The sequence below is a fragment of the Desmodus rotundus genome, chromosome 7, assembly GCF_022682495.2.
Source record: "Desmodus rotundus isolate HL8 chromosome 7, HLdesRot8A.1, whole genome shotgun sequence".
NCBI lineage: Eukaryota > Metazoa > Chordata > Mammalia > Chiroptera > Phyllostomidae > Desmodus > Desmodus rotundus.
The window spans coordinates 14,577,810-14,603,175 of NC_071393.1; the positions used below are offsets into that span (position 1 = coordinate 14,577,810).

At 43.6% G+C, this 25,366-nt stretch overlaps 2 protein-coding genes across 5 annotated transcripts in view; one reads left to right on the top strand and one right to left on the bottom strand.

Moving 5' to 3' along the window:
• EIF4ENIF1 (eukaryotic translation initiation factor 4E nuclear import factor 1) overlaps positions 1 to 6,835 on the top strand; it is a 42,250-nt gene extending 35,415 nt beyond the window's left edge. For all 4 annotated transcript variants that reach the window (XM_053928500.2, XM_045200980.2, XM_045200979.2 and 1 more), the window contains exons 15-19: positions 1,745 to 1,829; positions 3,296 to 3,428; positions 4,735 to 5,079; positions 5,360 to 5,524; positions 6,096 to 6,835. In XM_053928500.2, the coding sequence (XP_053784475.1) occupies positions 1,745 to 1,829; positions 3,296 to 3,428; positions 4,735 to 5,079; positions 5,360 to 5,524; positions 6,096 to 6,337 (970 nt within the window). In that variant the 3' untranslated portion in view covers positions 6,338 to 6,835. The remainder of the gene's footprint in view (positions 1 to 1,744; positions 1,830 to 3,295; positions 3,429 to 4,734; positions 5,080 to 5,359; positions 5,525 to 6,095) is intronic.
• Positions 6,836 to 11,246: 4,411 nt separating this feature from the next.
• On the bottom strand, positions 11,247 to 24,940 carry DRG1 (developmentally regulated GTP binding protein 1). The gene is made up of 9 exons (XM_024566865.3): positions 24,809 to 24,940; positions 23,402 to 23,525; positions 22,449 to 22,624; positions 21,747 to 21,816; positions 19,265 to 19,434; positions 16,790 to 16,920; positions 15,480 to 15,647; positions 14,876 to 14,998; positions 11,247 to 11,544 (listed from the first exon to the last, which is right to left on the bottom strand). Exons 1-9 carry the CDS (start codon positions 24,848 to 24,850, stop codon positions 11,445 to 11,447), a joined length of 1,104 nt encoding a protein of 367 aa, XP_024422633.1. The 5' UTR covers positions 24,851 to 24,940; the 3' UTR covers positions 11,247 to 11,444.
• Positions 24,941 to 25,366: the final 426 nt, after the last annotated feature.

A 25,366-nucleotide genomic window follows, 5' to 3' on the forward strand; every position in this document is an offset into this window, starting at 1 on the left:
AGATGGGGGGTTAGCAATATCGTTCTTTTTATTGTAAAATAAAACTGCATTAGACAAATGTGTGCGGCAAACTCCATTGTTAACTACCCAGAAGCCTTCTGTGTGCCCCATCCCAGTAACATTCCTTTGCAGCCCCAGAAGTGACCACCTTTAAGTGCCCGGCCTTTAAGGACGGTTTACTCCTGCCCATATAGTACTTCGTAATTAAGGAGTATTTATGTTTTGATGTGATTTTTTTTTTTATTTGCCATATCTGTGTCTCAGTGTCTTCCTATAGCTGGTTGTATATGCTGACACTTTCGGAAAACACTGAGACCAGTAAGCACCCTGCACCGCCGCCTAAGTACATCCTGTCTTCGGTAGCGCTCAGCCTAAACACAGAGGTCAGGGCTGATCTGCTGAGTGTCCGTCACTGGATTTCCCTGCAATACAGTATAGTCGCCTAATACTCACCGACATGGTCTGTTAACTTTCAGACACTTTCGACACTCAGAATTGTGTTTGCTCTTGGCAACAGCTCTGTGAGGTAAATGGGATAAATAACTGCATTTTACAGATACAGGAACTTAGGTTTTCAAAGTGTGACTTGCTTGAAACCAGTAAATAGACCCGAGTTAGTGTCATTGGCGCCTTCCTGTTTTGGATCAAAGGTCAGCTGCCTCTCCGGCCCTCCCCGAGTACCCTGTGTACAGTTGCGTCCCCCAGCAGACATGACTGTCTCCTTGCCTTGATTTATTCTACTTACCACCTTCTAGCATAATTTTTTGTCTTGTCTCTCTGCCCATAGTAACCCCTCTACTCTGCCGCCACAAGAATGTTATGAAGCCAGGGGGCTGGGGGTGCTGTCTGTTTTGTTTATTGCTGTATCCCCAGCACCTAGAGTACCATATAGCAGGTGCTCAAGTATGTTTATCAGAAGGGGTAAATCATAGCCTGATTTGGGGTTCACATTTCAGTCACTCAGAATACCGCTAAGCTCTGTCCCCCTTAATTGTCATGCTCCGAGTCTCAGTGTGGCAGCAGTGGGGCTTACCCGCTTAGAGACTGGAAAGAGGCCATGGGTTTCAGATTCCCGTCTGCTTGTGATTCAGAGAACTTCAGAATCACTGACTGTACTTGGGCTTTGGCTTTTGTGGTACAAGGTCTGACATAGCCGAAATGCAGCGAAGCTTTCATTAGCCAGTAAGCTCACACAATTTGTTCTTCTCTCAGCCTATTTATATCTTCACCAACTGTTTCCTGTTTTCTTCCAAGTTAAGGCAGAATGACTAGAATGTCTTGGAAAAGAATGCAAGTCCGTTCTTTTAAACTTTATTTGGGAGGCCTGAGATCAGCCTTGTGTGTAGACCAGGAGTGGTGGGGAATGTCGCATGTAACTAGGTCTTAAAATAGCTGAAACTGTTGGTGCCGTATTTGATTTGAAGCAGTGTCCCAGAGAGCATCACTTCTGTGCCAGGCACTGTACTAGTCAGTGCTGCTCTCTACCCTCTGGGGCCCAGCCAGGCCCACAGAATAAAAGCCCTCCCTAGCCTACCTCACTGGTATAGTCTACAAATAAACTATACACCAGCCCTGGATTACCCTGCGTTCCCAAGGTCTTCCCAAATGCCTAACCCTGTCCCTTCTACCTAAATCATTGTTCTCCATCTTGTTGAAGTCCTAGGCTGCTCTTGAGTGTTTTGTGGTTTTAGGATTTGAGTTTGACCAGCTTGGGGCTCCCACTGATAACTTGGTTTGTTCACAGGCAACAGCGAGTGACCAAGTCACCGGCACCAGTGCACAGAGGGAATGCCTGTTCCCCTGCCCCCGCCGCCTCCATCACAAGCATGGTCAGTGACCTTTGCCTTTGTAAATGACTCCCAGGGTTCTAGGGTTCTCCCAGTTGGTTGTGCCTGTGTTGTATCACTGTAACCCAAATGTCCTTGAATACCTTCCACAGGAATAACTCAGTTAGTAGTCCTTTATACCTGGGTATTTATTAGCTATTCCCCCTTCAGAATATAGTCTAACAGTTAGGATTCTAGTTTAAGCCCCTACATTGGGGAAAGTGTGATAGGTAAGTATGGGCTGGAGCATACGGGTTACATGTGGTATGTTCAAACAAGTGAGCATTTGGAGTAGGAAGGACAGGGTTTAAGACAGGAGGTGAGGTGGGTGGGGTGACTGCGGTCAGATCATGGAGAATCTAGTAAAACATGCTGAGGTTACAAATTCAGATTCCTATCTATTATATGACTTATGGCTGGGACAGAGGGGTTTATCTGTGAAGACAAGTTTAGTTTTGCAACTAACTTGTGTATCAGAAATTTTTTTTTTTTTTAAGTTCCCTTCTTCACAGGTTTTTATCACCTAAAGCTAAGAGACATATGAGAAGAACTGTCACTTTGTGTTCAGGATCCCGAGTAGGTCTTTGCACAGAGCACCTTGAAGGCAGGGTCCAGAAGGAGCTTTTATGTTCCGAATTCGTGCCCTGTCTCCTGCCATCAAGGATTTGGGGTCGGTTAATGAAAAAGTTACATGCATCATATAATCATCAAAGTAGAAATTGGCAATAAAGAGATGGGAACAAATGACCCCAAATGGAGAGTCCTAGTAACTGAGAAGAATACTAAGATCATTTTGAATTTTCTGGTAGGCAAGTTAAGATGGGAAACCTCAGGAATACAGCAAGTCCTCAAATGTCCCATTCAGTGTCTATTGGTTATAACGTTGATGAGATGCTACAGCTACAACCCTTGTTTATATCAATTAGCCTGTGGTAGAACTGGATTCAGTGTATGTCATTTTGCTTTAAGTCACAGAACCTATCATTATTACGTTAAGTAAGGACTTGCTACATAGAGAAACTTAGGCTCTGAGGTTGTCTCTGAAATGCCCTTTCATGGCTGGAAGTACTGTTGCTCCAGGATGTACTTCTGGCCACGTTCTTCCCCTCTTCCCAGCCTAATGCCTTGGCTGGGAAGTGGCAGCTGCGTAGGGTGGTCCCCATCACCACAGATACAGATACGTTGAAGCTCTGTGCTCTGACTACCTTTATGTTACATCTAAGCCTGGGTTTTGATGAAAGTGGGTTGTGAGCACGGCACGATGCACTGGGACACAGTTTAGCCCATCCTGTTTCTTCATCTCTGGTAGCTAGAGACCAGAACCTTGAAGTTGGGCATTGGCCTCTGTCACATGTAGCCAATAAGGGGACTCTTCAACTTGCTGAGTAGCTGGGCAGGTTAATCTTGGCTTGATTAGGGAAAGGCATTTAAAGAATGTGTTAATTAATACTAATCGTTGTTCTCTACAGCTTTCTCCTTCTTTCACCCCTACCTCAGTGATTCGTAAGATGTATGAGAGCAAAGAGAAAAGCAAGGAGGAGCCTGCATCTGGAAAAGCAGCTCCTGGTGACAGTAAAGAGGACACGCAGAAGGCCAGTGAAGGTATTGCAGAGCTGTTGAAGGTGTATTACTTGTATTACCCAGAAAGTACGTGACAGAGGGGACATGGGCTTGAGTGCTGACCAGCCTGACCTGATGCTCTGCAAAGTGCTGGGCAAGAACCTTGGCTGCTCTGGACCACATTTCTGTGTTGGACAGTGAAAAGGGTTGGACCAGCTTATGATCACTTAGCCACTCGAAAATTCTGACTAAAAAAAAATTTCTGACCAACTCAATAATGGTATGAGTGCTAGTATGAGACAGGAAGGAATGAGCTTTAGTTTATTTAGGCCACAAAGTTGAATTATTTATTTCTTTAGCAAATATATTCATTTGTTTGGCAAATAAATATAGTTCAACCAGTTTTACTTCTGAAGGATTCTCTCCAGTGTGTGCAGACGTGTCCAACAACATCTGCGCGGTGACCGAAGCATAGGCAGTGCCGAGAGCCCCTGGGAAGCACGTAGAGAACGTTGAGAGGCTTCTGAGAGTTGCACGGTTGAGATTGTTAAGGACACGGTGAAACACTCTGATAAGTTAGGTTTACACAAGTCTAGAGTATCGGTGTAAGAGCTTGATGCCTGTGAGGAAGCTTCTGGGGGAAGAAAGGAAATCCTGTTGGTCCTACTAAAAATGGCATTTAACATTCCTTCACCAGACTATAATTGTTATTTAAACTTTCTGTTGTGATGGATTTGCGTAATTGGACTCTTACTTGATTTTCTACTTAGGCTTTTAAAAAGTATGTTATGGGGCAAAAATTGGGACACCTGTAATAGTATAATGACATAATTAAAAAAATAAAATAAAAAGCATGTTATTCCCAAGCAGCTGACTAGGATGGGACTAGCTCCCTCACAGCTGCAGACCACAGCCATAGGACAGAGCAGGGCTCCCCACTGAGTTAGATACCACCCCTGCTACACCAGGCTCCCTTGCCCTAGCTGTTCCTGGGTTGAGAGGATTATACGAGTAAAAACAGGAGCTTAAGAATGATGTCATTCTTTAACTTCAGAGCCTTTGGGTGTTTAGAGTGTGGCCAAGATAAACTCTGTTCCAACGAAGTGCTGAAGACTGGAAAACTTGGGGTCTAGTCCCAGCTCTGTCTCTGACTTACCCCTATGACCTTGACTGGGCCTGTTCATAAGGCAAACTGATGTTCCTTAGGATGCAATCCTCTAAATTTGTTGAGGGGATCCAATAAGGATTGTGTGCTTTCTAAGAAATGAGATTTTACTGGATCATCGTGAGGACACAGTGTTTGGGAGACGTTTGCCAACACTCAGGTATTCTGTCTGGACCCTTACAGAGCACCTCTTGTCGTCCAACCCTGTGCCCAGCGCCGATCGAGACTATTCTCCCACTACAAATCCCAAACTGTCAACGCTGCAGCGGGCTTCGTGTTCCACCCCGCTGTCCCAGACCAACCGTTACACCAAAGAACAAGATTATCGACCTAAAGCAACTGGGAGAAAAACACCCACGTTGGCATCCCCAGTTCCAGGAACACCTTTTCTCCGTCCTGTCCACCAAGTACCCCTTGTCCCTCATGTCCCAGTCGTTCGGCCTGCTCACCAGCTTCACCCAGGGTTGGTCCAAAGAATGCTGGCCCAGGGACTACATCCACAGCATCTTACAACTTTGCTCCAAGCTGGTGAGTTTCTAACCTGCTATGGTAACAGTTGCTGGAACTGGTGAAGTGCTGTGCTGTGGGAGGTTTTCATCCCTAGAAAGATGTTACTAGATTTTTCCATCTAACTGGAGGGCAGTGGGTCCTATCCAATCCACACCTTCATCCATTAAATGATTAGGAACCTAGTTTAAACATTTTTCATTCTTAATAAACTTTCAGATCAGCAAAACTAAACATTCAAGCTTGAAAATGTCCACATAGATTTAAGATTACTTCTTACCAGTTTCTTTCTGTCCAATAGGTGTGCTTCCTCCTGGGATGGATCTGACTCATTTACAGGGAATACCTGGCCCAATCCTTAGTCAACCCTTTTACCATTTACCTGCCGCTAGTCACCCTCTCCTAAACCCTCGTCCTGGGACGCCTCTGCATCTGGCAATGATGCAACAGCAGCTACAGCGTTCAGGTAGGTGCAGGAATGGGGTCAAGTGAGCTGGGTGGGCTGGACAGACTTAAAGCTTTGGACCAGTTTCTAGTGAAGATGAACTGACACAATTCATTCTTTAACTCATCCTGCAGCACTGGTTATAAGGAGAGATTAGGATGATGTAAACCAGCCTCTGTCAGATTTGGAATTCCTGCTCCTATAAAACAGTGGGAGAGTCAAGTGTCCTTTGGTGGTGTTGTCCTTTGCCTCTTAGGAGAGAAGCCTGAAAATCCTTCCAAAAGAGGTTCAGCATAGCGACTGCCAAGAGTAGATACCCTCTCACCAGTTACCGTTAGTGGTTGTGTGATGTGGCTGCTTGCTATGAGAAGTGTGGTCGTGTCATCTAGGATGGGTTCTCACTGTGGGTGGCTTCTGAATAGCCGAGCTTTCCAAGGTTCTATCTTCTGACATTTTGTAAAGGAGTTTCCTAGAATAAATCACCTGGTAAAGACTTCTTTTTGAGTTTCATGAGTAGGGCTGAGTGAGGCAGGCCCTAATATAGTGCTTTACCCGCCCTGCTCCAACTAACCCTTCCTTCTTATCCCCACAGTTCTTCATCCTCCAGGCCCTGGTTCCCAGGCAGCTGCTGTCACTGTTCAGACGACCCCACAGAATGTGCCCAACCGGTCAGGCCTGCCCCACATGCACTCCCAGCTGGAGCACCGTCCCAGCCAGAGGAGCAGCTCCCCCGTGGGCCTTGCCAAATGGTTCGGCTCTGATGTGCTACAGCAGCCCCTGCCCTCCATGCCCGCCAAAGTCATCAGTGTAGATGAACTAGAATATCGACAGTGAGCAAGGCAGGCAGGCTCGTCTAACCTTGGACCTATAGTGGCACCCTGGTCGGGACTCTGCTTGGTTTACAGGCTTTTACTTTGGAGCATTCTGTGCAAAGCTGATTAGGGGTGCCTGAGCACCTGGTGTGGTCTGCATGACGGAAGGATCGTAACCAGGTTGAGATGGAGCCTATGTGGTCTGAATACAGGATGCACAGGGTTATCAATCCCGGAAATAGTCTTTTTTTGTAAGATATGTGAATGAAGTGTTGGTGCCTTCACCAAGAGGTGGGCACCTAAGGGTTCTGTGGAAATAAATGTATAGACCCTTATGTACAGACCTGTGTATAAACAATTTTTGTATATACATATAGGATAGCTTTTTTGAACTTATACAGCTGTACATAAAAGTAGCTGATATTAGTTAAACTTGTGTCAACAGTTTGGATTTTTTTTCACTTGTACATTTGGGACTTCTCTTGGTTGATTAAAAATACATATGGTATGTGTGAATGAAGTGAATGGCATTATTGTGTTTATTTCTTCCTGACTCGCTTCCTCTTTTCCAACCAGCTGACCACATGAGATTCAATAGGTTCCTTAAGGGAAATGATCTGAAGTTTTAGTTTTCCTTTAAAACTCATGGCACTGAACTTTATCTCATTTAGGAAGAGGAATCTATGGCCTTTCTTGAGCCTTGAGACCCCAATGGGTAATTTTAGACTGGGCTTGACTATATAGGTAGCCTTGTGACTAATACCAAATTATAATGAGCAATTTCTCAGATTAAAACCATCTAGTGAAAACAGTTTGTTGACTGGGTAATCATGTATATGATGGTAGTTTCTCCCAAACAAATCCACATTTACTGGAGCAAAAGTATACAGAGTTTGTTGGCATCCTGTTCAGCTAAAAGTCCTCTATAGGAAAAAACAGGGCCTCAAAATTCTGATTCAATCCATTAAGTCTATTTTTTTTCCCCCATATAGAACGTCCCTTGAGACTGAAGCCTGTGTTAACTGATTCCTTGTGTTTTGTATCTCATTCCACAGCTCAGTTACTTTCACTATTCACTATAGCTATGGTCTTGAGTCCCCCTTCCTCAAATAAATTTTCCCCGAGTTCTCAATACTTGCCCATTTAGGGCCATCAAAGATACTTTATGCTAGAGGGTCAAATAACAAGGCCATATTGTGATTAACAGGTAAATCACAAAATGGTTGGATTTTTGACTCCCAAGAGTAAAAAAACCACCTGAGTCCTGCAGGTGAGAGGTGTTGCCCATAAATCTGGAGCTGCCCACCTTGCCCTACACTTCAAGGAACCTAAAAAAGCAGGCCACCTTTTAACAAAACGGCTTTGTGAAATGAGCATGAAGTCTATCTTCCTGGTACTTCATTATGCCCGTCCCCCTCTGTAGGGTTTTCTGTGTGATTCGTTAGCTTCAGAAAACAGACACTATGTTTAGAATTCTACCAAATGTTTTGTTTCCACAGATAGAAGCTAGAAAGCAGTCTCACATAACAGTGGTAGAACAGATGCCTAAATCCAGTTCCACGTTTCCTGAACCAGCACTTCAAGGTGTAGGGCTTCTTATCAAGCTAGTAGGACAGAAATGAATGTATGCAAGCAAGTAAAGGGCAAAGACATTAGCCAGTGACGAGTGAGATGGAGCTAGAAGGAAATAAGGGAATTACTAAGAATAGCACAGTAGAAGCTAGATGTACAGATTTTAACAAAACTACTTTGGTGTATGGGAAGTAGTGGAGGGAAGAAGAAACTAATGCAGTCTTCCAGGAGGTAAGAGCAGGAGGGCCTGGCTGGTGTAGCTCAGTGGACTGAGTGCGGCTCTGTGAACCAAAGGGTGGCCAGTTCGATTCCCAGTTGGGGAACACGCCTGGGTTGCGGGCCAGGTCCCCGGTAGAGGGAATGCAGGCAACCACACATTGATGCTTCTCTCCCTTTCTTCCTCCCTTCCCCTCTCTCTAAAAATAAAAGAACAGGAGGAAGGAGCAGGCATGAGACAAGTTTAGAAGCAATTGAGGCTGGAAGAATGCAAAATAAAGGTTAAGAGAAGCTAAGGATGTGGAGCAGCCCCTCAAAGTAAACAGCAGAGAGCCACAGGGAACCTCATGGGAGACCTAACTTTGAGAGGGATCAGCTTTGGGTAGTGTGGCTCAATGGGTTGAGTGCTGGCCTGTGAACCAGAGGTCACCAGTTTTGTTCCCAGTCAGGGCCAGGTCCACAGCTGGGGGCACACAAGAGGCAACCACACACTGATGTTTCTCTCCCTCTCTTTCTCCCTTCCCCTCTATCTAGAAATAAATAAAACCTTGTTTTTAAAAAGAGAGGGATCAGATGGGGAGGACAGTACCTCCCAAGGAAAAGAGCTGAGCAGCCAGTACTTGGGAAGTCAGTGGTAATCAATGAGAAGTAGGGGGGGAAAAAATGGAGAGTACAGTCAGGCCTTCTTCCAGAAGATAGCTGTTGCCTTACAAGCCAGACTACTGACAGAAAGGAAGTCAGCTCCACTGGCCCTTCTTTGTAAAAGAAAAAGACAAGTTACAAATACAATCCAGGAACAAAGACAATTTAGAGGAATAAACTGATTCTTCAGTAATTCCCTTTACCAACAACTGATTCAAGGATGAGCATGTGACCGATTTAGGCCGTGAGACACAAGGACAACATGGGTGGGTAACTTTGGGGAAATGGCTGTCCAAAACTGTAACTCAGCTATCCTGACTCCCCTCTGGCTGCTGATGTAATAAAGCCTTGGACTGCACCATTCTCTGATGGTAAGGGGAGCCAGCTGCGCAGCGAGGCCAACAAACTGCAGTGGACAAAGTAGCTGGATGGAAAGAATTTGGATCCTCAATGACTTAACAATTGTCATGAGCCCATCTGAGCTCAAGACAACTTACACAAGAGACCATGTTTCCTTCCATTTCCACTGGTTAAGAGTTTGTTGTTAAAATACACCTAAAAGAATTCTAGCTAATTAATGGCACAGGTCAGAGTCTGCTTAGCTGTGCTAAAAAAGATCAGGAAAGAAAGAGCATGTTAACAGCCAAGGAAATTCATGAGTCACAGCCAAACCACTATGAAAGCCTTCAGCTATAGGAATGGCCTCCTAGTGGCCCTGCCCCAAGCAGCATTCCTGACGCAAAACTGTATCCCTTTCCCAGAACTCCCACGTCTGAGCCCAAAAGGGAGAGAAAGGAAGGGTAAGGTGATGCAGTCAAGCACCAGGGGGCTACTGATGGGGTGAGGGGAGGAAGGCCTAATCAAAACACAACCTGAGGCCTTGGATGAACTGGATTTCAGCCACCTTTTCTCCCCAGCACCCGGGCAGTGCTAAATTCCTGCTCAAGGAAAGTGAGTTTGGGCATGAGGATTCCTCCAAAACCCTATCTATGCTCTGGCTAGAGAGCAAACCTTGCGGGAAATCCCATAGCTCAGAAAGCCAAAGCTAACTTTCTCTGAAGAGTTAGGCTCTGGATTATGACCTCTATCATGAATGCACCAGTAGTATCAAGGTGTGTATCCTGCACAGTAACTAGGATACCAGGCCTGAGGGGCTTATCTTCTGGGTCTGGGGACAGTGTTAATTAAGCCCATGCTCTAGGAAGACTATCAGAGGTAAACAACTATCACCAAGACAGCAGGAGAAACAAGTACTAGAAAAGGCTGAGTATGTGTATATAATCCCACATCTCCATCTCTCACAACCTGCTAGCCCCGGCTCACTTCATCTATAATCAAATTTCATCTTGCTGCAAATGGTTCCCTTCCTGATTTTCTTAGGGACTATCCTTCTCTATCATACCTGTTATCCATAATAAAATCATCTCTGACTTCTCTTCCTCTAAACAGCAAGTCAGTCACCAAGTTTAAACTTATCTTCTGTACCTACATGCCCACACCCTCCCTCTGTCCGTATTCTCACTAGCCCAGTCTACCACAAAATGACTTTTGCCAATTTCCCATCATCAGGACAATCCTTTCAAAATCCCTATTCCCAGCCCAAAACTTCTGATTACACCTTTAGTACCCTCTCAAGTAGCCCTGACCCCACCCCTCCTAACCTAAACTCCCACCTCCATACATAACACATGAAGGTACACACAAACCTGCTCTGATCACACTGGTTGCCTCACTTGCAGTGTTTTGCCTCCGTTCCTTCACCCAGGTTATGTGGTTGAGGCCAGGACTGCCATGGGGGTTCAAGCAGAAAGGCTGAGCTACAGGGAAGGAGACACTTAGTGGCCCACCTGGCAGCATGGTTCAACTCAACATTCAGCGCAACACTGGTAAGTAGCTGTGTTCTGACAAGAGCAGGCAGGAAGCCCAGGTAAAGGAAAGGGACCAGTGACAACAAGAGCTAACATTCATCAAGTACTTCTATGCCAGACACTGTGCTAAGCATTTTATAAGTACCATGTTCCTTAATACTAACAATCTCCACTCTAGAAGATGCTATTACTATCTCCATGTTACATGAGGAAAAGGAGGCTTATAGAGGTTAAGAAATTTGTGCAAGGTTCCAAAACTAATAATAGGTAAACCTGCAATTCAAACGCCAATGTGCCTGATCAGAGTACTTTACTCAATCACCACACTATACCATCTCCCAAAAGGGGTAGCCTTGCAAGGAATAATCAGTTTACTTACACCAAGTCCTTCAGGTCCTCCTTCTCTTCAGCATCATCTGGGAAAGACCACTCGAAAGGACTGACGGCCATATACAGTTAGAAGGGTTTCCCATGACTAAACATCAACTAAGATGTTGCAATCACATTTTTATCCAGTTCACACTCAAGACAAAGCTCCCAAGTACCCCTTCTGCAGGGGCCTCACTGTACCTACCCATCATCATTTAGTCCATCCCAAAAGAAATTCTGACAATGACACACGAACTGCACATAGCCAGCTGGCCTACCAGGCCCTTTATGCAGTCCAGCATACAAGGTGACGCCCAGTTAAGACAAATGAAGTTCCAGTATTTTACCTCCACCTCCCCCCCCCGAATCCTGACCCAGTGGCTGCCAAAGCCACAAGGGGGATTGCTTGGTCATGGGGAAAGCTGCAGTGGTTGGCCCAGTAGATCGGGAGAGGGGAAGGTTTCACTTCTTCACAATCTGAATGACGTCCTCGTCCTCCAACGTATGGTCTTTACCCACTTTTTGAGGATTGTGTTTCACAGAGAGACCCCAGACCAGAGCGCTGTATGGAAGGGAAAAAAGAACAGTCAGTAAAATCACCTAGCTTCTTCCCTAAATACCTGGGGGCCATCTTTCTGCTCAGGTTTAGCATGCCAGCTCTTAAGAGCCATAGTACTGCAATAGCCAAGGTCCTCTCTCCCCAGTCAAGAATCACACTCAAAATTCACAGGCTTTAGCTTCCCCAGTAGTAAGGCACACTGGAGCCTTCACATTCAAAGTAGCAAAGACTATCAGAAGTTGTGTAGTGTAGTTCCTCTTGTCCCAGAACCAGTTTAAGGTCAAAGAGAAGAAACACAAATAAGTGTGACAAGACTAGCTTAAACTTAAAAGCAACATGAGTTTGTTACAGAGAAGTACCCTGAAATAATTCAGATTGGGAATTCTTACAAATACAGTGTCCATTACAGACTGTTAGAGAATACCAGTTTTGGCCCTGGCTGAGCAGCTCAGTTGGTTAGAACGTCATCCTACTAATGCCAAGGGTGTGGGTTTGATCTCCGGTCAGGCCACATACAAGCAGCAACCCATGAATGCATCATAAGTAGAACAACAAACAGATGCGTCTGTCCGTCTCCTTCCCTACCTCTCTCTCACCAAAAATCAATCAATACAAGAAATTTCCTTCTAAACAAAAAGAATACCAGTCTTTGTTGGGCCTACTGAAACCATCAGTGGGTACTGATAGGAAACATAGGGCCTCCCTCCTCAGCCACACTAGGAAAATCCTCCCTCCCTATCAAGAAACCACAAATGGTATATTTTCCTGATTTCTTAGAGTGCATGAAGATAACTTGTATCCATGGGCCTCCAACACTGAAAATACGTAGTAGTACTGATGGAAACTGGTAAACAAAACACTGAGACCTGCCTCTCAGCAGCTAAATACTATGTACCAATGTATAGAAAATGGTGGCCATATTGTTATTATATCGTCTTTGCATCAAAACTTTAAAAATCTATGTTCCAAAAAGAAATCACTAAATAAGATTTCACTTTTGAAAAAACAGATAAACAGCAGGAATAAATATAACAGTATTAGTAAAACAAATATATATACAATTTTTCTAATTTACTAACAAGCAAGGTAAATACAAAGTGAGTGATCATTTTATTATCTTAAACAAGAAAACTACTTTTTATCACTCAATGCCTACAGTAAAGTCTGTGCCTCCTACTTTGTTGATTAGCAATGTAAAAGGTTCACCCCTTTTGGAAAGTAATGCAACAAAAAATATGAAAAGCCATATAATCATTAATCATACTTCTAAGTTAAATAAAAAGGGTAAGTTTTGTACATGAAGATGAGGAAATTATGTAAAGTAGCAAAAGACAGGGCAAACGTGGTTAAAAATGATATATATAAACCTTACAAAACACGGGAAACACATATAGTAAGTGATCAAGGGGTATGTGCTGTGCACGTGGTCAAGGATGTAAAAGGGATGCAACACGAACAAGTGTTATAATTTGTAGGTCTGAAGTCTAATTTTTTATATTACTAAGACGGTTAAAAAGCTATTTGGGCAATAATTTAAAAAACAAAAACAGGAAAACAGTGACCAAATAAAATTTTATTTGCTTTGGTATGTGTCTTCTCCAAAATGTTTTTCTCCCTCTCATTTAATTCCCTGGTTAACTTACAGTTCTAGAGGCTTTGCAGTGTTCTGCCACCATGGAAGGCAGGAGCTACACAGAAACCTATGAAGTTTGGAAAAGGAAAATGTCTAACTTTTCCCAAGACTCCACTTGTTCAAGCCTGTGAGAAAATATAATGGTTTGAGGATAGTGAAAACTAGCATCTACATGTGGAATACAGTTATTTTAGATAAAAGGAATGTAAGACTTAAGAAAAGTCTTCACTCTTTCAGGATTCTTAGGATGACAAACAAGTATTTTTAAAATGTCACTATTTCTGCCCTGGTTTGGCTCAGTGGATTGAGCCCCGCCCGGCCTGTGAACCAAAAGGTTGCCAGTTCAATTCCCAATCAGGGCACATGCCTGGATTGCAGGCCAGGTCCCCAGTTGTCGGTGTGTGAGAGATAACTGATCAATGTATCTCTCACACATCCATGTTTCTCCCCTTCTCTTTCTCCCTCCCTTCCTCTCTCTCTAAAAATAAATAAAATCTTTAAATATATATATGAAATAGGGGCAGGATAAGCCCTGGCTGGGTGTCTCAGTTGGCTGGACCATCATTCCAATATAACAAAGTCATGGGTTCAATCCCTGGTCAGGGCACTATAAGAAGCAACAATGAATGCATAGATAGATGAAACAACAAATCAATGTTTCTCTCTCTAAAATCAATAATTTAAAAAAAAAAAAAAAAAAAAGGAAAAGAAAAAAGAAAAGAAGGGGAAGGCTAACACAAACCAAAAAAATCAAACAACCAACACCAACCTAACCAAGTAATCGAAGCAGATATCACCATCAATACGACCTATGGCATCACGAACCCTGTGATATAATGCACGGAAGACACATCATCATTTCTGTGGTATTCTTACAAAAAATGCATCTCACTTCAATCATGAGACAACACTGCACAAACCCAAAGTGAAGGAGATTCTACGAAATAACTGATCAATTCAAAAGTATCAAGGCCATCAAAGACAGTGAAAGGCTAAGGAAATAGAACTGGGAGACTGGGACAACGGAAGCCCAAGAAGTAACAATTAAATGCTACGTAGATTCCTGAAACACAAAAAGGACACTGGTAGAAAAGGTATTAAAATTCAAGTAATATACCAATGCTGATTTCTGTTCTTGGCAACTGTACTGTGGTTATAGGAGCTGATAATGTTCAGAGAAGCAAGTTGAGGTATACAAGAAAACTCTTTGGACTATTTTCTGCTACTTTTCTATAAATTTAAAATCAGTTAAAAATAAGTTATTAAAAATAACAAATAAATAATGAGATTGCTCATAATAGTGGGTTATCATTGCTTATAGGCCCTCTCAGCAATAAAAAGTATGAGAAAGAGATTAAGGGTGTTCACCATTGCTTAAGGTTCAGAGGGGGACTGTACCCAGTGGAGGCCAATATGGTGCTAGCAGGAAGAATCAACACTTGTGTTTGCCAAGAAGATGAATTAACAACAAAAAGTCAGAGCCCTTTGTGCTGTCAGCCCTCCTAACCAGAAAAGGCTTCTAGAGCTCTTCCTGCTCCAACTTCACAGGACTTTAAGACACTGCAGAGTTCTAACCAAACAAGCACCTCAGCAGCCTCCCTGATGACCAATTTGCTTAATGCTATCCTTAGAATTTCTAGTTAGTGGGATCAGTAACTCACAGGAAAAAGAAGGTACCACTTATGTGCCCATGATACTTACTATTTAAATTCTTTAATAAGATTTTTGTGAATCTTCATGCAGAAATCCTCCACTGTGGTCCTAGAGTAAGGTAGCACCACTGGGGATGTGTAATCTGGCAACTGGCCTTTGGGTTTGGTATAACTAGAACAGAGAAGGAACAGAGGTTATCTACTCCTTGGAATGTTTCATGTGCTAAATCAACCGTCTATCACCCCTGAGAAGAACAGATGCAGATAACCCCTAACTTGAGAGAAATACTGCCCTCGCCCTGGCTGATGTGGCTCAATGGATTAAGTGCCAGCCTGTGAACCAAAGGGTCACTGGTTCAATTCCCAGTTGGGGCACATGCCTGGGTTGTGGGCCAGGTGTCCCCAGTGGTGGGGTTCACAAGAAGTAACCACACATTGATGTTTCTCTCCCTCTCTTTCTCTCTCCCTTCTCTCTAAAAATAAATAAATAATTAAATCTTTTTTTAAAAATTGCCCTCAATTATGGCCTAGCAGATAATAGCATTTAATTTCTATCTCCTAAAAGACATAGTGTTAATGAGCTCCGGAGGGTATCATTTTAGGGCAGTCTGGTTTAATCCCACAGCAGTATTACCCCACCCACTAAGACTTACATCCTCACAAGTTTCAGGTAGTCCCAGATCTTTTCCAACAGGTCATCAAAATTCCAGCGGTGATGGGCCGAGATGGGTACACAGTGAGGCACCTTATATATGATATCTAATTCCTCAATGGAGATCTGATCAATCTTATTTAACACATAGATACAGGGGATGTAAACTCTATTAAAAAACCAAAACAAAACAGGACATTAGTCTGGACCTACTAACAAGACTATCAGCTCGATTATCAGCACCCCCTCACCCAGAACCCCAAATGAGACACTCTCGAAAGGGATCATAAGAGGCAGATCACCCCCCCGCCCCACAAAGAAAAATTTTCTACCAAAACAAAGTAGAATATCCAAAAAGTGAATGATGAGTTGAGAAATACCAAAACCCAGGCCCTACTTCCAACCATGCAGCTACCGACTGAAAATATATGCTACAATAAGAACCACCCAAGTTTTGGAGTCACACAGACTAAATCTACTCATAGCTCAGTCACTTTTTAAATATGGGCCCATCAGCACGTCTCAGAGTCAATTTCCTAAAAAGTTGTTTTAAGAATTGTAAGAATGTAAGTATATATCTTATATTTCATGATAATTTTTAAAGAATAAAGAAATTTTAAATGTAACACCTGACAATGTCACAATTCCAATGTCCAGTCAATGTGGCGGCTAAGGTTAGCAATAATTAGGCAGGCCAGACTCTCAGGCTTCAAGGGGCTCACTTACAACATGCCTAACTCAAAGCACTGGCTTTGTTTTCAGATGAGGATCAAATAAATTCACAAACAATATGAACAAATTCAAAGGAAAGCAACTAGAAAATACTATATCCAAATGCCACAAAAAATTTTCACGGTGGTTTCAACTATTTTTCAATTTAAAGTATTTCTAATAGTGATATTTCATGGACTAGGGTTTCAGCTGTGTACCCTTAGGTTAGAGAGAACAGAAACAGCCCGGCCTGCTCTGAGTTAGGAGAGCCGACAGGATTTCTCACATGAACTAATTCTGGGAGTGAAGACTGAGAACCTACTCTCAACCATCGTATGACAGAGTGGAGGAGACAGCCTGGTTCACAGCAAGTAACTGAAATGGGGACCATCATAATCAAATTTCAGAGCAAAGAAGGATGTTAGGAATCAAGACCAACCCTTCATTTTACAGCTAAAGAAACCAAGGTCCACTAATACTTGAAAATAGCAGCACGACTGGAGTTAGAATCAACATCTGCTAGATTCGTGATCCACGGTTGCTTCCCTTACAAGGCTTCAAATTCAAACTCAGGCACCAGACTGAACAGTCAGTTCATACCTGTTTCCTTCCACCACATCAATAAGGTCATCCGCTGTCGCGTCGCTACGCAGAGTCACATCAGCATTATGGATTTTGTATTCAGCCAGAATGCTCTTCACAGTTTCAGCATCCAGCTCACTCTGAGGGCACTGAACGAGCACAGAAGACACTGACTGGTCAGAGAGCAAAAAAATCTCCCAAAAGCATCTACTGATGAATCTGGATAACCCTAGCTAAACTGCAAATTCATTTCTAAAGACTGCTCTCCTGGATGAGAGTAACTGGTATTTAGTAGGAAATACTTAAAAACTAAAACTCTTTCCAAACTCTAAGGAAGGTGTCACAGGCTGAAGCGTGTCTCCACAGCCCCCACCCAAATTCACATGTTGAAGTCCTAGTATCTCATAACATGACCATTTGGAGGCAGGGTCTTAAAGAGGTAATTAAGTTAAAATGAAGTCACATGGGTAGGTCCTAATCCAATGTGACTGATGTCCCTACAGGAACAGGAGACTAGGACAACAGACACACAAGAGGGAAGATCACATGAAGACACAGAGAGAAGATGGCCTTCTACAAAAAGGAGAGAGGGCTCAGGAGAAACCAACCCCTCTCTCACCTTGATCTCACGTATCCACAATTAACAGAAAATTAGTTCCTGTTGTTTAAGCCACCCAGTCTATGGTACTTTATTATGGCAGCCTTAGCAAACCAATACAAAAAGAATAATGAATACTCAAATTCAAACATTAAGACAGGATAATGGGAAGGATCTTTCGGACAGAAAAGTTTAAACCTACGCCAGTTAAAATGTCTGGACCTCTAGGACGTTCAGCATTATAGGAAATTCTCAGTCCTCAATTGTATGACGTAGAAGCAGCATTGGACAGTTACTGATCACTCCTCCAATCTAACATACTTTACTTGGCTTTCAAGATTCCAAACTCTTCTGGCTTTTCTCCTCCTCCTTTGTCTGGGAAGTCTTATTTGCGGATTCTTCCCATCAACCAACCTCTGATCATTGAGGGGCCACTGATACTTGAACCTCTCTGCACTTAATACTCGCTTCCTAGTGACCTCAGCTAAACTTATGGCTTTAAAGTTGACGACTGACAACTTCACACCCCCAGCCCAGACCATTTCTCATATGACTGTTTGACAGCAACACCTGGGTGTCTGACATCTCAACCTGAACATCCTGATTTTCCCCCTCCTCTCCAAACCCATTCTACCCAAAGTCCTACCATTTTAGTAATAAGAGTGCATTTTTCTACCTTAGAAGAAAAAAAGTCATCTCTTTCTTTCACAAACCACATCCAATCCAGGTGTAAGTTCCTATCAGCTACTTTCAAACCTTTCCACAATCAACCACTTTGCATCTCCTCCACTATTACAACCCTGGTCTAAGAAGCTTTTACTTCTTGACTGGCTTATTGCAATAACCTCTTAAAAGGTTTCCCGGCTTCTGCTCATAATCCATTTCAGATGGTTCTCCTCAAACAGCCAGACTGATTCCACTAAAACCTAAATCAGGATCATGTTTTCTCCACAGATTGGAACCCAACCAGCAGTAACTCAACTCCTGCAAAATAAAAGCATGTATGGCCCTATTCTGTGACTTCATCTCTTACTACTCTCCTAACTTGCTCACTCTGCTGTTCCTCAAACATGCAAAGGCTTGCTCTACTTCAGAGCCATGAATGCTCCCTGTACAAGAAATGCTCTTCCCGACCTGGCCGGTACAGCTCAGTGGATTGAGCGCAGGCCTATGAAACAGAGTCGCTGGTTCAATTCCCAGTCAGGGCACATGCCTGGGTTGCAGGCCAGGTCCCCTGTAAGGGGCATGTGAGAGGCAACTACACATTGGTGTTTCTCTCCCTCTCCCCCTCCCTCCCTTCCACTCTCTAAAAATAAATAAAATAAAATAAAAGCTCTCCCCAGATATTCATTTGGTTCACTCCTTCACATCACCCTACTGAAGACTTCTCTGATCAACCTACTTAAAACTGCAACCCTCCCGCTGTACTCTCCATCCCCTTTCCCTAGTTTACTTTTGTCCTCAGATTCCACATCATCTACTATACCATATCTACCCCATTTTGTTTGCTATTTTCCCCCATTAGAATATAAGGCAAGAATTTTTGTCTATTTTTCTCCCTCCCCCAGAGCCTAAAACAATGCTAAAACAGTGCCCATGGTAGGCACTCTATTGATCTGTGTTGAATGAAAAACACGACATTGGCAGGCATGTGCTTCATGCAAGCATAAGATTGGCCTACACTCCCATACCATCCCAAACAGAGAACCCAGAAGAGGAAGGTGCAAAGGTAAGACTGAGATGGACCCTTACCCTACTCTTGATTCCTGTCAGTCATTACAAGGTCATTGTGTTACTTCAATAGTGCTAGAAGTCAGGTAATTTCCAAATGTCACTCTCCCGGTAGCTCAATCCATTCCCCCCACTGCCTGCCTCGTATCACCGTCTCCACTTACAGTGGCTGTGAGATTAATACCGCCCTTATCCTTCTTCTTAAAGCCAATGTTGGGAGGTTTGCTGTTCAAGCGAATGCCAAAGCCTTCCAATTCATTTTCAATTATCTTCTTATGTCCCAAGGGTTTCAGGACATCCAGAACTATCAGGATCAAGTTGCACGTTCGGGCCACTGAAGAATTGAAAAATTAAAATTATACCCAAGCAAAGTTTATTAAAGATTTAGCTAATCTAAATACTCAAAATTGGGGGGGATGGGGGGAGTTCCTGCACTTAAGAGACAAAGGATGTTTTTGTAAATACATAGACACACATGAAGCTCTTAAGGATAACAAAGATTTATGCCAGAAGTCAATTTGTGATGTATACCTTGTTTTCTACTACTGTACCTAGAAGATGCACCAACTTCTAGACTCACTAGTACAAAAACAAGTCAGGATGAAGAAACAAACCCAGCATTAACCTAAATCCATGAAAGAGTTTTAAAAGATTTAGAACAGTAAGAATCCTAAAAGAATAAGATTATCTGGTTAGCATATTTTAGTCAACTTCATTGAGGCATACTCTACAAAAAATAAATTGTGCCAAAGTTAAGCATATGGTTTGATGACAAATATATATGCCTATCTAACCACTATAGCAATTAAGAACATTTCTATTGCCAATTCTATACAATAACTACACTAATAATTCAATATAAGGGTAGAATAAAAATACTGTAGAAGTGGAAAACAGAAATAATGACCTACCATTTACCCTTTCTTGGGAGGTTACTATAGAACACACTTCAGCAAAATATGACAATAACCCCCCAAAAAGTAAAACAATGACTCTAGGAAATAGGGGAATCCCACACATGAACACAGAAGAAAATTTCAGCATAACAGCCATGCAAAAAGTCTATAGGTGCTTTGTCCAATATAGATTCTGCTAGTAGAATAAAAACAAGAGTTTGGTTTTAGAACCTCATAGCATGATGCTTGAACTCAGGGGCAAGAAAACACACCCTCTCCCCTTCACTTCCTCACAGATGAATGGGTAAGCATCACTGCGGGTGACGGGACTCTTCAGCTTGGCCAGTCATTGCCCTTTTATTCCCTACCCTGCTCCATATGAAACCCTTCTTACTATCTGCTTGAGGGGGACAGCTTTTCCAGCAACCCCAATTAATTAAAATTAAAATTAAATTAATTAAAATTAAAATATAAAATTTAGTTCCTCAATTGCACTAGGCACATTTAAAGTGTTCAACAGCCACACATGCCTAAGAGCAGAGATTCAGAGCATTTCCATGAGGGGACCGCCCTGGTCTAGAAAGCAACCAGTCCATACTGAGCCATGAAGACAAAGTGTACACAACAGCAGAGTCAGGGTGCAGGGGAGAGAATAACATCAGCAAGATGACTTCTAGAACTGTATTCAAGTATCTAGATAAATATTGACTGACAGGCATTTAATATGTTGGAACATTTGAAAAATATTAGCAAATACAGAAAAAGTAAACAAAACCAAACAATAACCAATTATTTACTCCATGAAAAACAAATTTTGAAAAACACATTTCTTTTTCTTTTTTTAAGATCGTATTTATTTATTTTTTTAGAGAGAGGGGAAGGGAGAGAGCGGAAGGGAGAGAGCAAGAGAGAGGGAGAGAAACCACAATGTGTGAGAGAAATTATCGACTGGCTGCCTCTTGCACACCCCCAACTGGGCACCTGGCCCGCAACCCAGGCATGTGCCCTGACGGGGAATCAAGCCAGTGACATTTCAGTTCGTTTGCCAGCTCTCAACCCACGGAGCCACACCAGCTAAGGCAAAGAAACACATTTCAACAGGAAAAAAAAAGTCGTAATATACTAGTCTCAGCACTGAACAGAAGTTACATAGTCATTACACAATCATGTCATAACTGATGACTTAACTAAAACTTGTGATGTAACTTCTTTGAAAAAAAAATGGGAAAACAGGTAGGGACTAAAAGAGAGTTCATTCTCCTCCATAAAAAAAACAACAGATGATATCTAAAATTAATTAACCATGAAACAGCAAAAACTCAGTTTTTAAAAGCATGAGGATAAGTAGCAGAAGAAACAATTAAGAGTTGAAAGTATAGTTGCGAATGGGGAGTGACAGTGAAGGTGAGGAGAGGTGGGAGAGCAGACTGTTGCAATTTATAATTAGCATTTTATAAGTTTATTTAATGAAAAGAGGGAAAAGCATGGGTGAGAGTCAGGAAACCTGAATTCTAGTTCAAAATCTGCCATGAACACCTGAGATACTGGGGCAAAGCACTTTACTTCTCCTGTCCTTAGAGTTTCTCCTCAAATGGGATCTGATGTCCCACAAATTCTGACATTCTATTCCAGTAAGAAGTCAGGTTCATGCCCTACACCGTGGTATCCTCTCCAAGCCCACAGTCCCCATCTAAAGGAACAGTACCTGGTAAAGCAATGACATTCCAGGATGTGGCCCTGGACCACTCACCTGCAATAACTTGACGGCCTCTACCTTTCCCATCCTTGGCACCCTCAATGATACCTGGGAGATCCAAAAGCTGCAAGATTAAGGACCGGGGGAGGAAAGAAAAGGAAAAACTGGTTATAAATCTGAGCAGATCAAATAGAACGATTTATTTCTCAAGTACCCAAAATTCAGGCGATCCAAATTCAATCTTCCTTATGAGTGTGTGAATATTACTTTAACTATGAATCTTCTGTCCTGACTGGTGTGGCTCAGTTGGTTGGGTGTCGTACCACAAAGCAAAAGGTCACCGGTTTAATTCTCAGTCAGGGTACAAGCCTGGGTTGGGAGTTTGGTCCCCAGTTAGGACACATGCAGGAGGCAACTGATCAATGTTTCTTTCACACAACACTGTGAAAGAAACATTGAGAGAGAAACACTGATTGGCTGGCCTCCCACATACACCCAGAGCAGGGATCAAACCCACAACCTGGGTATGTGCCCTGACTCAGAATCAAACGCCCAACCTTTCGGAGTATGGGAGGACACTCCAACCGAGTCACACCAGCCAGAGCGTAGTATTGTCTTTACTGCTTTGTCTTCCCTGCTAGACAATAAGGGCCTGGTAGATCAAAGGTCTGGCATACAGACAGCTCCCAATAAATACTTTTTAAATGAATAAAAGAATGGATGTCTTCCCTTCCTTGGCCTGCAAGACTGACTCACCTGAATCTTGGCGCCTTTGTATCTGATGACACCAGGCACTGTGGTCAGAGTAGTGAACTCATAGGCTGCCACCTCAGAATAGACCCCTGCCAGGTTACTGAGCAGTGTTGACTTCCCCACAGACGGAAAACCCACAAATCCAATTCGAGCATCACCTGTCTTGGCCACGTCAAAACCTAAAATATCAATCAACATCAAGAAGAGGAAGGAAGTTATCTCTGAGTGTTGAGACGCGTGTAATTCCTTTCACATTCAGGCTACCCATCTCACTAGGACCTATTTCTGCAGTTTTTTACAGTTTACCTCTGGAGTAGAACTAAGCACACAAAATCCCCCTATAGCAATTCACAACGTTTAATGAACTGTTTGATATAAATATTTCATCCCTCTACCACTTAAGCTGTTATATAACTTTCTGGTACTCGTGGTATTTGAGACTCAAGTATTATATAATAAATGATCTAAAAAACAGGTTTCCTTTTTATCTTATAAACCCTGGGAACTGTGTGATTGAATTTTCTTTCTTTCTTTCTTTCTTTTTTACAATGGCTACAAACAGGTTCAAAGCCAAATTTGTGGCCCTTCTCTAAAAAGTGTACAGACTTTGACATTACTTTTGGTTCTAACCTTATCTCTTCGCTTCAGCTTATTCTTCCTACTTTCATCTCCCTTTGCATCCATTTCCTTACTTTTTATCATACTGACTGTACATATTTACATATTCCTATAAATCTACTGGCATCAGTACAATATATACATCAATAAAACCCTAGTTCACTTAGACAATATTCATTTGCTCTTGAAACCATTACAATAAACACAATTCAAGAATTCAGTCTTAGAAAATACAAATATACTTTGACAAAAGTTTTAAAATTATTTTTAAACCACATGTATTATTTTGATAGAAATTACACCAGACAGATAAAAAAATGTTTAAGAAAAACACAAACCTTCTCCTGGCCCACCGCCACCACCACCTTTTGGAGTAATGAGTTCTCTGCGAAGCTTAGCAAGGCGAGCCTTAAGCAGCCCTAAGTGGTGTGCCGTAGCCTTGTTCTTTTGAGTCCGAGCCATCTACAGGGGAAGAATCACAGCCATAAATCAGAAGCAGTTCCTACAGAGTAAAATATCCAGAATGAATGCTACCCCAGCTCTGAGAATGCTTCTTCCTAGGTCCCTCGAATGTCAGTATACCCATACCCACTTTTTCTAATTGATGAGAGAGACAGAGACAGAGGGTGGGGGGGAGAGATTGGTTACTCCACTTATTTATGCAATCACTGGCTGCTTCTTGTATGTACCCTGACCCAGGATGGAACCTGCTGCAACCTTGGCCTATCGGGTGGATGCTCTAACCAACTCAGCTACTCAGCCAGGGCCCTACCCATATCCATTTCAACCAGACTTTAAAAAGCATGAAAATCGGCCCTGGCCAGGAAGCTCGGCTGGTTAGAGCATCATCCTGATACACTAAGGTTGCAACAGGATCCCCAATCAGGGCACATGCAGGACTCAACCAATGAATGTATAAATGGATGGAACAACAAATCAATGCCTCTTTCTCTCTTTCTCTCTCTCCCCCTCCTTTCCTCTTTCTAAAATCAATTTTTAAAAAGATTAAAGAGTAAAATCTCATTCTCTCCACCCAGCTCATTCTCCTCATTACAGAGCAAACAACTGAGGTCCAAGAAGGAGACATGACCAAGGTCATTACAATTAGCATCCACAGATTAGACTAAAACTCATCTGCTGATTCCTTTTCTAGGGCTTGTACCTGGCATGCCCCATGTGACACCAGGTTACCACTTTCCCAGGTTTAAAGAGCTCCGAGCACTTCAGCAACGGAGTCACACAACAATCCAGGTGGAATCGACAGCTACCACAGATGTCAATCTAATTCAAGATTCTATTCCTGGGAAAAAGGAGTCGTCAAAGTAGAGACTGGGGAAGGTGGGGTTTCGAGGGATGCTAAGTAAAGATACTGAAGTATTTGAACAGTCAGGGGTGGAGTAAGGGCACGGGATTCGGCGTTGCTCACAGAAACAAAATAGAAAGAAAAAAACAGAGAAACAATGTTCGGAGAGGAGCTGGACACTGGAAGGAGGCACCGGCCAAGGTGCAGGGCTGTGGAACGCGGGCCCGGTCTGAGGGGAGTCGGAGAACGCGGACCCCGGGCAGAGAGCCTTCGGGGGGACGCGGCTCCGGGCTGAGAGGGATCGGGGGACGCGGCTCCGGGCTGAGGGAAGTCGGGGAACGCCGGCCCAGTCCAGACGCGGCTGAAGGGAGTTCAAGCAGGAGCGACACCGCCGAAAAAAGAACGCTCGGACGGAGAGCGAAGCGCCAGTTGCTCCCATTACCTCGGCTTCGATCTCCGCAATCTTGGCTAAGGTGCTGCTCATGGTGGCGAGTCGCGGGGGTAGCAGTCAGCGCCACACTACAATGTCCCTCCCCACGCCAGACGGCGGACCTGCCACAGCCACCAGGCACTACTACAGTGCGCAAGCGCGGTACTTCCAAGTTCTCGCGAGAGAGCTCCGCACGAGGTTCACCGCGAGACCTACCGTGTTCAGTAGTCTCCTCCCACCTCAACCAACCCCGCCCCGTACCAGGAGCCAGCGCGGTGTCATAGAGCCCGCGGGAGCTGGGGCCAGAGAGGCCGCCCTAGTCCTCACCTCCCCGAGCGCGCTGAGGGTCGCGCGCTGCTCGGCCCCGCCCCGCCCCGCCCCGCCCCGCCGGACCTGCACGCAGGGTCCCGCGCATGGTGGTTGAGTGGCTCTTTGCTACAGGCCCCCAGACCTGCGGCTCTCGGGCCCTGGGCCTCTGTGAAAAGTGCACTGAAGCCCCCCACCCCTCCTCCTCGCCAGCCGTTTACAGGTTCTGGAGCCCCTTTCCATGCTGGGGAGACAGCTCGGCGG

What these genes read in the sequence shown, in the direction of transcription:
- DRG1 (XM_024566865.3), bottom strand. Translation starts at nt 24,850, where the DNA reads ATGAGCAGCACCTTAGCCAAGATTGCGGAGATCGAAGCCGAG. An exon ending in TTGCGGAGATCGAAGCCGAG is followed by an intron (nt 23,526 to 24,808) that starts GTAATGGGAGCA and finishes CTTCCCCTGTAG; the next exon opens with ATGGCTCGGACTCAAAAGAA. An exon ending in TACCTGAAACTTGTGAGGAT is followed by an intron (nt 14,999 to 15,479) that starts GTAAGTCTTAGT and finishes TCTCTGTTCTAG; the next exon opens with TTATACCAAACCCAAAGGCC.